The 16207-nt window shown below is 42.9% G+C and overlaps 1 protein-coding gene across 1 annotated transcript in view; it reads right to left on the bottom strand.

The window, feature by feature from the left end:
- The window catches only part of pdgfc (platelet derived growth factor c), a 38350-nt gene extending 27342 nt beyond the window's left edge, over positions 1-11008 (bottom strand). Inside the window, exon 1 of the mRNA XM_029512616.1 lies at positions 10235-11008. Within this exon, the coding sequence (XP_029368476.1) occupies positions 10235-10346 (112 nt within the window). The 5' untranslated portion in view covers positions 10347-11008. The remainder of the gene's footprint in view (positions 1-10234) is intronic.
- Between the last annotated feature and the right edge of the window lie 5199 nt (positions 11009-16207).

Genomic DNA, 16207 nt, shown 5'->3' with positions numbered 1-16207 from the left:
TTCCTTTTCCTAATTGCTATCACTGATTTTGTGGAGAGCTGCCCAGTTTATGACATGTTAATTATCTCCAGGACGGAAATACAACTTCACTCCACCCTCATTCCACACTAAATACATTATCTCTGACATCCTGACATCATGTAAGAGCGAAATCTACAAAACATAATTTCAGACATTTTACTCAGGCTGACAGACACCTGGGCTTTCCCACCTGTCAATCTGAGGTCCAACTAATAACACAACTAAGAGCTGCCAGTTGAAGGGTCTTTGTGCTGTGCACTCTGATCCGTTGGCACAGCTCGCTGGCACACCTCTATGGAGCAGAGCCATAATTAAGGTTATTAGTTACACCTGTGCTATTCCTGCTACGACAAGTCAAAATGTCTTCTGCATGGAATGCCAACCGTATGGACGATCCCTCCGGGATTAGGATTCTTTACTATTATGATTTGGTGAATAGTGGAGACGAAAAAGACCCTAACTTGCGGTTAATTGCAGTATATCCAATACTTCCTACAAGACTACTACATACTACTCCGGGTATTTGACAGTGCTTTGGCACAGCCATGGAAAAATCTATCAACCACTTGGAATACATTGCATTACTTCCAGTCCTAAGCTTGTTTGACATCCTTTGATTACACCACCCAGTTGCAATTCCAGATCCTCTATAAACTTGCCTATGTTTTCACCACATGACTGAATTTGTCATATGCTGTATGCCTCAACTGGTACTGAACCACATAACATCTGGGCATCGAGCCGTTTCCTCTCCACACCTCTGCACCAACTGCCCAACCGCATCCAGAATCAGATCCCCCTTTTAATCATCGAGCGCGCCGGGCAGCATGCGTAGAGACAAATCAGCCTCTCGCGCCGGAACAGTGTTGCCACTTCGGCAGTCAACAGGATGTCCAAGTAACAAGAGAACCAAATGTGAAAAATAAAAGGGCATCTCTAACTCACTTACTGGAAGAGTACTGTGTTTCAGCTCAGGACTGCAGAACAAATAAAATGCTCTTTTCCAGTAAGTCGGTCAGTGTCACTGCCAAATTCTTCTTTTTTTTTTTTTTTAATACATCCTACAGGACAAGGACAGCTCCTCGCGCTGCCACAAAGTTAAAGATTGCACAATGTAACATATTCATCACGCAACGGTTTCCTCAGCCAACAACAGCGAATGGAATGAAAAAGGCCACATCCAGCATCTTCATGTTGTGTATACTACAACTAAGTTAAAAAGATCATTAAAGAGATTTTAACGCATGTCCTCTGTTAGACAGCTGTCAGTGAATCGTTTTCAGCGTTAGAGCGGAGTAAAACCAAAGACAGAAGCCACCAGAGCGACAGTTTGAACCTGCATCTTTGAGACAAAACATTTTCAAACACGGCTCATTTCACTCTGATTTTATAAAAAGGGAATTGGTGCGAGATTGTATTCAGTGTGCAAGTGTGCCGACGTGACACACAAACATGCACACACACAGTTGGTGAAATCATTCCAGTCGGTCATGAGACCTAATAGCAAACGTGCATTTTCATTCCATTTGGGCTGTAGAAATGGATACCCTCCCAAGGGGATCCGAGTGTAAGCATGCCGCGGCTGTGCGTATCCAGTCTGCACCGAAAACCTATTTGTGCTTTGGGAAAAGCCATACATTCTCAAAATAGTATGTGTGATTGGGTTACCGTCTCTGTACGCCACTGGCATAGCGTCGTATATCACATCTCACCATGTGCTAGGTGACATAATCCAACCAGCATGGGTCGGCGCTGCACCGATGATTACTGGGACAGGTGTGTTTTTTTATCGCCCCTCCCCTAAATGCATTAGAGCTGGAATATTTCACATCTCCGTTTAATAGCTTCTGGTACTTTTCTCACATAAAGAAGATGTAGCGGTAGTTTCATTTCCAGGGGCATGTGTGATGCGTGAGTAAGTATTGTAAGTATTTTAGGTAATGGGAACTGAAGGCAAGTAAAAAAATCCCATCCGCATCCACTTTGGAGGGGCGAATATTAAAGTGGTGCCGCATCTATACAAGGCGCCACAAGTCGCGTGAGCAGCACACGGAGAGAAAAGGCTGTTTGTGAGGCTGCACATCAGTTCAGATGAGCGTAATGAGCTCTAGCAAGGAAAGCCAGCCATCCTGATGTCCTCTGACACGAAGCACATGAGGTCACACTGCATGAAACTTATAATAGAAAAACAACAACAACAACAACAATGCAATCAGCTGTGGCCATTCTAAAATATCTCAATGCAAAATTTAAGACAGAGATTAACATGTTGAATAATCAGGACCTTACTATCTAAAAAAAAAAGGCAACTGGAAAGCAGAGTGCACTATTTCATTTGACAGCACACATCACCTGGAAAACATGTCTCTGTCTACAGCACCTTGTAAATCCTTCGCGTTAGGATGCAGATGGAGAAAAGAAACTGACTATATGTCCGTTGAGTAAAAACAACAGAAACAGGAACCGCTTTTAATTTGCACAACAATGTACAAGTCACTAAAAAGCTTTGAATATATATCAAATGCTACTTTCAACGGTATACAAAAGATGTGAATCTTTTGTACACCGAGGTGTCCAATGTGTATAACCACGAGGCTGTTCACACACCAGTGAGTCCCATTGCTGCTTTCTAAAATTAGCATGCTTAGTGATGGTTCTTGATAACCATGAAATGTCTCTGCTGTATCGAATGAATCTGGCAGCACAGTTTCACACACACAAGGAAGCCTCCCTATCATAACGCAGGGGAAGAGAGATAAATGAAACCAGTTGAGTTTGTGTCTGCCAAAGAGTCTGCTGTGTCTGCACATCGTCGTGGCCTCTGTGGCGGCGGACAGCGTTATCAAGCCGCACAGCTACATTGTCTACAGTGTTTCTGAGGAATTCTGGGACAAAAATATCGGAGGAATGCAAAATAAACACGTTCATCTCTCAACAGAACAGATGGCAGAGCACTGAAATAAGTTTGGCTGATTTCACGGTTACAGTGATCAGTGAATCAAAAAGGTGTTTTGCGTGTTGATGTAGATTCATCCGCCCTTCGGCCAGAACGCTTCTCCTTATAGCTGACAGTGAATGTGGCTTTGGACTGTGGGAGGAAGGAACATACAACTCAAAGAAAATGGCCTCATATAGAGTCATACCAACCAGGGAACCCAGATAGTGTCACGTATTAACATAATAAGCTGGTTATTGATTTCTTTCCCATTAAGCACAGCCTAAAGCTAATTAGGGATGATTCATTATGTGGCTCATGATCAGCAGTCTAAACGGGCATAATGGACCCAGCGACCTTTTACACTTCAGTCAGTTTACAGTTTGATCTTTTTTGATAACGCTTCGGTATTTGATATAGACAGAAAACAGTTTTCTCCACTTTGACTGTCACCTAGAAGCTCATGTTATATCATAAAACGCACAGCTGTGGGATTCTTCAGCACTTGTTCTGGGTCAGGCTGACTGTCAGTCAGCTGCAAGGTGACGGCTGCGATACCCAGTGAATTGAAGAGTATGGAGTCATTACGGGATACTTTGAAATACCTCTATGATGGGAGGTGATGACATCTGCCAAGCTATGCAGACATGCCCTCCAGAGACATAACCAAGGTCAACTCATCTCAGCGCCAAGATTTTAAGTCCGACTGGGATTCCTTGTTGTTGCCATAAGACAACCAATACTCACAGGACAACAGAGGTCTGCATGAAAATAGCATCATGCTGGCAATTTTTGAAAATCTTGGAGCCTCAAGCTGTTTTATCAATGGAGGAATCTTCATTAAAGGGAATAGGTTTTGTAACAACAAGAATGAATCACGCCTGCCAACATCTACAGAGGATCAAACACCCTGTCAGAGCGCCTCTTTTTTTTTCATAGTATCATGCTGCATAGCTCAGGAGGTTCATACATTTACTTGTCTTGACATGGAAAGACAGAGAAAAGTGAAATGCGAAACTGAATATGCTTTCAAGAAAATACATCGGTTTGTTCATTAAGGCTGAATAATTCTACTTTAATTTCCTTTTGAATGGAAATAGCACGCCTTTCATGTTTTTGACAGTTTGTGGGGAAAAAAAAAAAAAAAAAAAAGTGAGCCCACCTGTCTCTGTGCTTTTGACTGGGAGCATCAATATCTCAGTGTGAGCAGTAAAACAGTTGGTCAGGGCAACAATCAGCCAAGTGAATAACAAAGGGAGCTAAGAAACCATGCTGCCTCAGTGAATGACAGGTATTTGCTCGGACAAGTAATCTTGACTTAAGGCAGACGTACTCCACCCTCCGTGTTTAGACTGAACCCGACAGTCTCTTTCCTCCGCCTGCCAGAATCAATGTTAGCATTGGGACTATTTACAGCGCCTTGTTTAGAGGTCTGAATTTATAAACTGTACTTTTTTTTTTTTTTTCTGCTCTGGGAGTCTCAGAGGCATGCACTTCAGTCGCAATTGCTCCATTTTCTTTATTTTGTTTTATTCAGCCAGCTTCATGTGGAGCTGTTTTGCTCTGGGTTAGCTGGTCAGACTGTAGCAACTTGAGTCATTGTGCAGGGGCAGCTGATAACATTTACCAAGTCTTTCCGCTAAAGAAGCTAAATTGCTTTTCAATTTGAGTAATTTCATTATGCAGATAAGATAAATAAAAAACATGACAGAAATGTTATCAGTATTTATTTTGCCTGTGAGGAAGTGTGCTAATATAACATTTTTAGAGTTGCCAGTGAAATGTTGGCTTTCACAACAAGCATTCAGAATGAAATGTTGACAGAACCAAACATTTTTATGACGATATTGCCAAGGTAATGGTGTAACCGGCTGACAATCCTTATCTGAAAACTGGTAATATTACTAAAAGGGTGAAAGGGTGGTTCTCATTTGAGGGCAGCAGACGGAGGCCAGACAAAGAGACCACTACAGATGCTGAGGTGATAAGAAACTGAAAGACGAAAAACACACAGCCGCGGTAAAGATATGATGTGAAGCCATTATTTATATAGCAATGTTTGCTGAGCATGAATGTGTTTCCTCACCAACACCCAGCTTTCTATTCAGACAGTTTCAGACACACCTGGGAGCTGCAAGTGCATAACTTCTGATACTTCACCACAAAGAAATTCAGGGTTAAGCATGTTGCTCTATGGCACTTCAGCAGTAGCCTCAGAGAAAGGGATGTGACTCATTCGCAGGGGAATGTAAGACGTCTAAGGTTCTTCCAAGGTCACTTAAGTCAAAATTGAACTCGGTTGCCCCGTTTCTAGTAGAAACCATCAGATTGTGAGCTTAACTGACACGTTGGCAGATTTGTGACCAAGCAAATATTGACAGAGAACTTTAATCTACTCTCTGTGTTAAGTGTGTAGCAGCGCAACCTCAAAGCTGAAAAGAGGCACAAGATTTTAGAAAAAGCTAATTTTTGCCGTCTTCATGGGAGCTCACCACTTTTAAAATGCATTAATCCTTCAATGTATCAACCAAAAAGAAAAATAAAGAACACACGGACGGACTCCAAACACTGACAACCACTTTTCTGGTTCACATGACAAGAAGCTTTTATACTTAAAAATGGCTGACCTGTGTGACGCCTTCTGTATTTCTAATTGATCATAATAGAGTAGAAAAAGTAGAAAAATGCACATTAGCCTAAATAGTTCAAGTAGCAGAGCAAATCTTTCCCTAAAAAGTTGGAGCACAAAATTGTGCAAAAAAACAAAAACAAACAACAACTACTCAACTCTCTAGATAACAACAGCAACAACTCTCTAGATAAATGCAAATGATGCTGCTGGATGTGTATCCTCTTTGTCTGTGTCTTCACAATAACACATTTAAAAAGGAAACAATATGTCCCGTTTGCATGCACAGCTTGTTGTGCTCCCCCATGTGGCTAAACAAATCTACTCTTGCAGATTTGCAGATTTAATGCACAGAGAACCATAAACACTACTTATTTCGACCTTATTAGAGCATCACCAGCAAAGTTATTTTCTGTAAATTAACTCCATAAAAAGTGATTCCGACAGATTGGGTCTGTGAGCAAAACTTAAACCTGTGACCCAGATCCCTGAAAACTACCCCGGTCACTCGGGGTGGTGCTCTCGCTGCCCGAAATGACAAACAGCAGGCAGGCGGTGGCATGCTTTGCTTGCCAAATACAGCATTGCATGTTCAAATAGTGCTGACAGGGAAAACATAGACACTGTTTTCCAGGGTCCCCCTCTTTGGAGTGATGTGGAGGGGGGAAAAAACTCCTCCTGCCCAGAGACACAGACATGCCTGTATTCAGTGGATGAGCGGTTGTGCTGCTGCTGCTGCTGCTGCTATCATGGAAAAGGGAATTATTTTACTGGTTACACGGGAGCTGGAGTGTTTTGTGATTTTCAGGATTGACAGGCCAGTAAAACTTAATCAGATTTAATTATTCAAATAAAAAACTACAACGATATCAATCCAAAAAAAAAAAAATAAATAAAAAATAGAATTATCTCAACCATCCTGACATACTCAGCGTAATTGTTGCCCCTTTTGCTTCCCACTGAGTTCACTGAACATTCAAGCCATCCATTTTCTTTGATGGTTTTAATTCAGCCAAGCATACCTGTACTGCCCACTACAATGATTAACTGCATAGTGCTACATTCATTCATTCAAGCATATCCATCAAAGCACAGCTTCTCCTAAGTGGAAACAAGCCTTCCCAGGAAAGCAGGGCCAGGCAACATCTGACCTGTATTAAAGAATGAATGGAGATTTCAAGACCGGCTAGTTTTGCTTCACCAGTTTAAGAGCCGTGCCGTAATTTCAAATTAAAACAAGGAGTTAAGCACTATGGAAACCACTTAAACTCACATAGTGGAAATTTGAATGCCAGCTGGCCACACTTGAAGCTGCCAGTGAAGGAGGCATGAACTGATAGAAACCACTATGTTTGGTCTAGTCAGGATAGATTTGGTCGAGAGGATGAAAAGGGATCATAATGCTTCATAGCTTTTCAGACGTAGTTGTTTGCTTACTATGTGAGACAATTATTGTATCAAGTGCCAATCTAACGAAGTTGAAGGCGTCTAAATTCCCATGTAGTTTAAACCTCGTCCGTAGATTACCCAACGGAGTTTTAAACACATCTTAAGAGCGGTAGTTGAAGTTAAACCAGGTGCTAATCCTTAATCGTTCAACAGGAGACTTCCAGGTGCGGTTAAGCCTTTAAAAAAAAAAAAAACTTTACCTGTTGTTCTCATGTTGACTATGTAAAGGAACGATTAAGACTTTTACTTGTGTAGCCTTCGATGACCAAAAATAACCCCTTTCACTTAACTGCCCTATAACTGCAGCCAGTCATGTGTGAATGAATGGGCGATGCACACTCCACATTACACCTGAAACAGGCGTGATCTCTAACAAGCCCACCCAGTCTCTTTCCTGTTTTTAAATCCCCGCTCCAAACTGCTTATTTGTGTGCATCATAATCTAATGAATGCACAGTGTAACTCTGTACCTCCAACCTGCCCTGTGTGTAGGCTATGGGTGGAGAGCTGCACATGTTCCCCCCTTGGGCCTATGACCCCCATGACCCCGGTTCTCCCCCTAATCTCGTAATCTTTAGCGGAACAGCAGCCTCTGTGATCATTGGCAGGTCTAGAGTGGTGCATACCTTCCTCCAGCGGTGCTTGGAAGTGGGGGTTACGGATATGTGGGAATATCTGCAGGTAATCCACGTCTCCTTCAAACATCTGCCGCCGGATTTTTCTAATAAGACCCGGGCCTGTGCACACAGGTGGAAAACATGGCCTTCTGTGGGAAAGCGAAGCCACACCACTTAACTCAGAGAAGTGATTCGAAGAGGCGTCCCCTTCGATGACATGTGTGATTGGGAAGCTGAGAGGCATCTTCAGCTGGACGTGCTGAGCTATAGCACAGGCAGCTCCACCGGCAATTTACAGCCAAATGGAAAGAGACATTGTAAACTGTTGCATGAACGAAGGCCATCTCACCGTAATGAAAGAAGCCCATATAGGCTGTTAGTTAATAAGCTCCGAGACAAAGCAGCATCATTTTTTGTCATAGGCCCAATTCACTTCGACAGGAGATGGATTAATTTTCTCAAAAAATAACTCTACCAAATGCACAGGCTGTTAATCCAGTCGTTTTATGACAAATGACAGTTGTATTACTTAAATTTTCCTTTATATTGACTTCACCTTGGTATCTTAATTCCTTATTATGAAAGCCCGAGATAGCACCAGTTACTGGCATTACTTTTTATATTTCAGAATAAATAGGCTTTGGAATCTCAGGACTGAAGAGTTTTAGTTATGTATCGTAGAGCATGTCAACAGTAATGCTGCCTGTGAAGCAATAGCAAAAACAACAAATAGCTCCTGTAACCAATCATCATGAGAAAATAAACTAACATTATCTTTGAGACAACATAGGAGGAGAGATTTTTCTAACAGATGAACCACTTGAGGAAACAACCGGAGGTTGTGGTGCTAGTTGTGGTGATGTATTTTCCTTCAAAAAGAAAAGAAAAAGAAAAAGAAAAAAGCGCACAAAGCATTTTTGTTGGTGGATGTCATTTTCACATTGGTTTTTCTTAATAACCACGAAACCTTATAGCCATGTGGTGAGCACATGAAAACGACATGTGCAATACATGTTATTGTAACAAAATCTTCAGCGGTGTAAGGAAGGAAATGTTCACGTTATTTATGACCCACAGCTCACAAAATCTACATTTCAGAGTTCATGTCCACTCTGTTAGCCTTCTGGAGACGTTTCAAAGTCAGTTAGTCGTTCTGCACAGCACTGCCCATCATTGGAAAATGGCCCCTCCGATATCGTATGGAGTAATCAAACAGGGGTCAGTAACTCTACAGGCCAGTACTGCTGAACCTGCCGGACCGGCCCAGTTCTCCCCCCCCCCCGGATCAATATCAAGAGTGCGCCAGAACGGTGAGCACTCAGACACTCCAGTCAGAGGTTACAGACGGCCTGGCCAGCTTTGGCCTCGGCCAATGTGCGACTGCAGTTTTAAAGAGTTCTTTGACAGTTTAACATCCCTCCTGCACGCCCCCTCTCTCCCTCCGCTCTCCTCCTCCCTGTTGTTTTCCTTTCTCAGCCGTCCTGATTAAACTCGGAGATCCCGGCGGGAGGCTCTGATGTCCCAGCCCTGACTGTTACTGTAGTGAAGTCAGAGCTGCGTGTCCTCACACGGGGCCACTCAAACCCGGCAGCTATAGAAGGCTGAGAAATGAATGAAGTTTGACCAGTTTAGCATCTGCAGGGGGAAGACTTATCGGTACTTTGAGCTGCGCCCTGTGAGGTCCTGTTTTCTGTTAATGTTGACCTATAAAACTCACAATATGTCACTCCAGACACACAAACCATATTTCGCCACTCCAATTCTGACCTTTGGTTTCCTTTTACTGTGGGGTTAGCTGGGGCTGGCCTTTGAATAGACATCTAAATCCAAACCTCTCATTTCACTGCTCTAGTTTCAGAGGCACATATGCCAACCCCTGGTAAAATGTCAATTAAAGATGGATTCATTTTGGCAAACACTATCATTGTTCTCGTACGAGTACGCCACAGCGATCTGCCTCGCTCCACATGCAGGCTACTTCTAAAAGCTTATTGTGAATGTCAAAAGGGTGAAAAGGAAGAGCCGGTCGATAAAGAAAAGGGTGAGAGAAAAATAATCCTGAATCCCAAAAAAAAAAAAAAAAAAAAAAAACACAACATGATGGCAAGAAAATCACTGTGGAGTCATGATTGACTCAAGGCATAAACAGACACAGACCATCAACTTCAGCTTTACCTGGAAGTGCCATTAAACTTTGGAAAAACGGGATTTGTGGATGTGATAGCTCAGTTCAGAGGGTAACCAAATTACGTCGCCTGGAGCCACTGCTGCATGAATGGAGCCTCTTTTTTATGATCATGGGGGAAAACTTGTCCCGGGGGGGACCTGAAGTTTCAGAGGGTTTCCCCCCTTAAACATACACAGCTACACTTTAAAGGTAAAAGGTAATTTTACACTTCCTATCGCGGATAATGCTGTTTGAACTGAATGAAACGCTCTCATTCATCGCAGTTTAAACTCGAGTAAGAAGTTCAAGATGTCTTTTTTTTTTTTTTTTTTTTTGGTAAAGATTGGCTTTAAGCTCGATCAGAATGAACGTTTTGTCTTGTGCCACATAAACTGAAGTTAAACAAAAAAACTCACCGTTTTGCTCTTTTACGCTTGGAAGGTGAATTTTGCTGACATGACTTGATTCAGCTTCCGAGCCATACTGTTGGAGAAGCGATGCAAGAAGGAATAATAATAGAAGGATCATTTGGATGAGTGGTGGTTGGCGATCACAAAGCGCTGTAGACGGGATGGTTTGTTATCACCACACACACGCGTCGTTTACAGGGCACCAGTGCTGCTTTGGACACATTTGGAGAGGATAAACGCAGTGTAGAATCCACATAATCTTGATCATCAGTCCCGTTGAAAGTGAATCTTTTTCTTTCCTTCTTTTTTTTTTTTTTTAGCTCTCTGAATCAGGATTAATCCTCTTCCAAAGCTTCCAGGCTTGCCGCTGTTGCGCAAAAGCGAGAGCGCACCTGTTGGTTCTGTGCAAAAGTTGGACACAAGAGTTTTGGGCAAAGTTTAGTTTAGTTTTTTTTTTTTTCCCCTAAATGGTTATAATCCTGGAAATTGGTCACAAAATGGTCCTCACGCACGCACGTGATCGTCCGTGGGCATTAGAGAAGCGCACAGACGCATCGTGGCTGAATCGCGCTCCGTCTGAATAAATCCTCGGAGATCTTTACTCATTACAACCAGAGCTCACACACACACACACACACACAGAGGGAGAGCGAGGGAGCCCGGCAACCTGATACAGTCTGTACCCACAAACCATTCCTAACACCGACACCAGTTTTGTTTTCTGGCGAAGCCTCGGCTCATAACTTGGTGGAGAGCTGAGATAAAATATCGCTGCGCGGCCGCTGCTGGCTTTTTTGGAGACCGCCGGCACAACAGGTGCTGTACATAAAGTAGAACTTCCCGGGAGGAAACTCCCCGGGATGTTAACCATTCAGCTGCTGCCTGCTCCGGAGGAGAGTGTTTCACTCCGTTTGAGCGACAAATTGGCGCAAACACCGCAGCGTGTTCGCTCAGTACAGTGCGTGATTAAGGGGATTGTCTTCAAATGTAAGATTAGAAATGTGAAATGTTTTCGTCCACAGTAGAAAACACCATTTAAACACATGGTTAAGTCTAGTGAAAAAAGCAGTTCTGTCTTCTTACTTCGTTTTATTATCACGACGATTCTTCGCCTTGTTTTTTCGGTTTTGTTGGCACCGGCGGCTTCAAGTAAAAGCACTTCGAGGAAATTTGTCGTACTCACCCAATTTGTGTTACGTTTTGCGCCGCCATTTTCTACGTCGTGCGTTGATTGGCTGATGAAGGGCCACGTGAGACGATGCGTAACACCGAGCGCGGTAAGTACGCAAAGGGAAAGTTTTCTTAGCCAGGATGTGTTGAAGAAGCCAAATTATCCTCACAGCAGCGGATTTTTGGAACTATCTACTACTAAATAAGATAATTATCGCTGCATCCAATCAAGGTCCAGTTTTTATGGCGACTCTAAGAAGCGTTTGTACTTTTTTCATTTTCACCTCGCGTAGAAACAACTCAAATCATGATGAATGCATTTGATTTTAATATCATCATCGTCACTCTGAATTTTGCTGCGCTGCAAACATTTGGTGATACTTTGGCTTAGAAGTACAACAAGCAGCTACTCCCACTGTGTTGATGAATACCTTTTGTACTCTGACTCATGTTATTGGGCATCGGTGCTGCAGGCTCTGTGGTCCACTTTTGGTCCAGAGCATCATGGTCCATCAAATTCATAACATATACTCAGTTAAACAGAGAAGTCCAGAGCGCAACGCTCAGATCAGGCTCTTTTTGATTCAAAGGAAAGTTTCCATAAGAAAATATGTCCAAGTAAGCTTGTTTTAACCATGGAGTGATTGTTTAAACTCTGGATTCATTCTCCCCACACAGAAATGAAAGATTAATGCGTACCCACACTAGACTTGTTGTGCATTCTGCAGAAATGTTTCTGTGAAAGGAGATGTTTAAAGGCTTCTCAATTTGTCATATCAAAGCAAAGACACCGCTTGGAACAATATTCTCTCCTGTTCCCAATTTCCTTTCTTGCCCAGCACACTGTTGTAGCTCATCAGCTGCGTTTCATGTGGTTCCTCCCGTCCTATTGTTGGCAAAAGCCACTCGTGTATCCCCCCGTTATATGGCAAGTCTGGTGCAGCACAGACACAACAATCAAAGGGGAGCTGGAGACATATTGAACCCATTGAGCCAGACACATGATGCAATGCTGTTGCAATTTACCCCCAGTTTCACATAGCTCAGAAACTACCACCTCAAAGAAAGCGCAGCGCGGCGTTCTCTCTCCGGCATCAAGGTATGAAGGAAGTTTATTCGTGGTTTTGATCAAAGTTAATGGGTGGGAAAAGAAGGCATGGAGCAGCGATGCAGTTATTTCATACGTGTGTTGCCCCAGCGGAGAGGGGCATATAGAAGTCTTCTTGTGCCTGCTGCAAGGGCCGGGGTCCTTTGTGTAAAGGAGTGTATCACATTCCAACCCTGCAAGGGCCTGCAGCAGATGTCAGCACTTCACATTGTGGAATCCCTCTCTCTTTCACACACACACACACACACACACACATACACACACAGACACACTCATTCACCCCTTGAGGTTTTGTCTGTAAAAGCTGGGTATTTTGTCTCGTTGTCCACATTTGATTGCCGCTTCCACGGTGGTCTTGTGAAACGCGGAGGCTTTGATACAAAGAAATATAATAAACAGAGGAAATTAGAAACAAGACAGACCTTTCGGGTCAGGCCGAACATACAGAAAGGTGCCAGCCCGGAGGACTCTGTGTCCGGCGAGCAGACAGGAGATGGAAATGTATACAATGGAGAATTCACAGGACGACAAAATCCCATTAGACTTGGTTGCCTCTGTAGGACAGACACTGTCAAACAAATGCCATCTCCCAGTCAGTCGGTGCTTCCCGACACATCACTCACAGGGCTCTGTGAAACAGCCAGTTTTGTTCCAGGTAAAATGAAGTTAACTCTGGAGAGCAGACATCTTTGTTAAATCCAGATTGCGCTTCATTGTTGTACCTTGGGGTGAAAAAAAAAAAAAAAAATCCTTTGAGATGACTTCATTTATACGGTAAAACCTCCTGCAGGAGCAGCAGCAGCTTTTCCTGTGTGGTCCTGAGAAGAGTTATCTGCGGTTTTTCAGTGTAGGTGGGAAATGTACCGACTCAGGAATTTAGAAAGGAATTACTCACATTTTCTCAGAATTTGAAGCAAATTGAAAGTCTTTTGGTCTCAATTTGATGATGATGAGTTCTTATCATTGATGACAAAGATTTATGATCATACTGAGAGGCTGTTTGCTCGAGAGGTTTTTGGTTCCTTCAGCGTGTGCGGTGAGATTCTGATATTTTGTGGATGTTGTGGTCTTGTGCTGAAAAGTTTGCTATGTGGAAAGTGTGTGGCATCACTGTGACAAATTTGCCCTTGGCTGCCTTTGGCTTTGAAACCAGAGCCCCCTGGTGGTGCCTCTCATGCCTACAGCCTGGGTTGTGCCCCTGCCGCCCCCCAACCCCCCCCCGAACACTTTAGGACACCAGTGAAAGTGCTGTGGAAAATTTCTTCCAAGAAAAAACAACACATGTTTTGATTTCAATCTGCGGTGAAGGGAAACATATTTCATCATGTGATTCAAATTAATTCCAGAGTAAAACAATACCATGTTGTCTCCTAATGGAATCATCCATCCAGCTATTATCTAATCTGCTTATCCCAACCAGGGTCAAGGGGGTCAGAGCCTCCATCATCACGCATATACGACCTCCACCCATCATTACCACACTATAAAGACCGTTCTTTGAAGGGCTCACAACTATAACTCAGACATCAAACGATCGTGCTGCTTCACAGATTGAGCTCTGAGCACCAAAGGGTTTAACTATCACACATTCAATAACTTGATCAGAGCATTTTATTAGATTTTTCTGAATACGGATAGTAGCATTTTGTTCTACTGTTGTGCTCAATATAAGATGTTTTACTCAACTAGAAATTACACACATATGCAATGCAATTAACTACATCAGCAGGCAAAAAAAAAAAAAACAAACACCCAAAAAGATTACACTTTGACTTCACAGCACAGAGGTCGTGGGTTCGAACCCCGTGCCTGGGGCCTCTCAAGTGGAGTTTATATGCTCTCCATGTGTCTGTGTGTGTTTCTTCTAGGTATTCTGGCTTCCTACCGCAGAGACAAGGAGCTTCAGGTTACATTAAAGTTGTTTGTGTCTATTGATGTCAGGCCTGTGATTGACCGGAGACCCGTCCAGCGTTACGGCGGCCCTGTCAGATGGGATTGCAACCTTATAAGGCCAAGCGGTTCTGAGTAATGGATGGAGGGAGGTAAAGTCCTGCATTCAGCCGGCTGACTGAGCTCACACCAACCGTCACCACTTCAGATACTGTTGGATTATATAATCACAAACTTTGCGTCGTGTTTTATTGTCTCGTCGTGTGTCCAATGTCAAATATGTTGTAATAAAATTTAAACCAAAACACTGTAACTAACAAATTTAATCAAAAATCTCTTTCATCTATTGTAAAACTTGTCAGACGACATTTTGGAAAGAACCTTTTCTGCTTTTTGAGGCTTTCCCTCCTCACACTGGAGTCGTCATGCTGTCCTGCTGGGCAGCTCTCTGGCTTTATGCCTCCATCCTGACCTCAGTTGGCGTTGCACTTAAAAAACATCTGCTGATGTTGAAGACTCAATTTCCATACCGACAGTCTGCTTATTTAATGATCCAGAGGTCAAAGCTACTATAGTGCTAAGCACTGTAATGCGCAATTTGGATAACACGGGTTGTTAGACAACAAAGTATGTCTGACATTAAAACGCTCCTTTTAAAACATAAAATGTACGTTGCAGGTTCTTTAAGATCTACATGTTTTGTTCACAGGTCCGAGGAAACACCATTAAGACCTTGGTCAGACTTTGATCAATAACCAAAGTGTGAACTCAGCAATCAGGAGGATGCCAGTTCGTGTCAGCTCTCTGCCTGTTTAGTGTGCTGCCGTCATAAGGACACAAATCCATAAATTAAAGGACTTTTCCTCTCAAGCCAACAGAATTGATTCTTTAACATATTTGGTTTAATTTTTTATTTGGACATTTTTAAAATAGGAAATTAATTATGGAGGTTAAATTCACTGAAGAAGCTGTGGATCAAACACGGACTGGTGATCGTTTTTGTCCAGAAAATCACAGATTCTCATTCAACTCCTGTGAAAATTTTCAGATAATTGTATGGTATAGGCATTTGTTCACTGTTTGTCTGTTACTGCCGTATCTTTTTAAGATGCTCTGCACATTAAACTGGACATTTTTAACTGATTGTATGATCGCAGCCCCTGTTGGATTCTGCTCACCTTACCTTACAGCCACGCCCACCTCATCAGGACTGTTTCCCTCACCTGCTGCACTCAGCTCCTAATCACCAATCAGATCAGGATATTACACTCTCCTGCTCACTCACTCTTTGCCAGATTATTTTTAAGCCCTTGTGTTTCATTTTGTCTTTCTGTTCCCGACTCCGCCTGACTCTGACCTGTCTCGCTCGTCTCTGCCCAGGAAAACTGACCAGCCTTCTGAGCCTGACCTTGCCTGTTCTCTGCTCCCCGTCGGGCCCAGTCCGTTCAGAGCCCCGCAGGCAGAACCTGCTCCAGGTCAGTGGCATCCAGCTTTTGGGTCAGAACCCAGAACCCTCACAGAATTGTTTTTGCTGTTTACTCTCATCATGTGGGTCACTATCTCCTTATATCAATCTAGTATTTTACTTTTCAACCTCAAGTGTATTATAGTTTTATCATGCAGGAAACTGGATATTTTAATTACACTGGGAAGTCCAACAAGAGACAAGAGTTAAAAGTTGGAGGTGTTTTTATGAACTCATTTTGGTGATCTGCATTAAAACAATGTTAAATTGCATCCTCCACACTAAATACATAGCAACTAAACCATTTTGTAAGAAAAAGCAACCACCTCTGTTAATGCATCTAAGT

Source organism: Echeneis naucrates, chromosome 10 (genome assembly GCF_900963305.1).
Source record: "Echeneis naucrates chromosome 10, fEcheNa1.1, whole genome shotgun sequence".
In the NCBI taxonomy this organism is placed as follows: Eukaryota; Metazoa; Chordata; class Actinopteri; order Carangiformes; family Echeneidae; genus Echeneis; species Echeneis naucrates.
The sequence above is the reverse complement of the archived record's forward strand: the minus strand, read 5'-3'. Positions and strand labels throughout refer to the sequence as shown.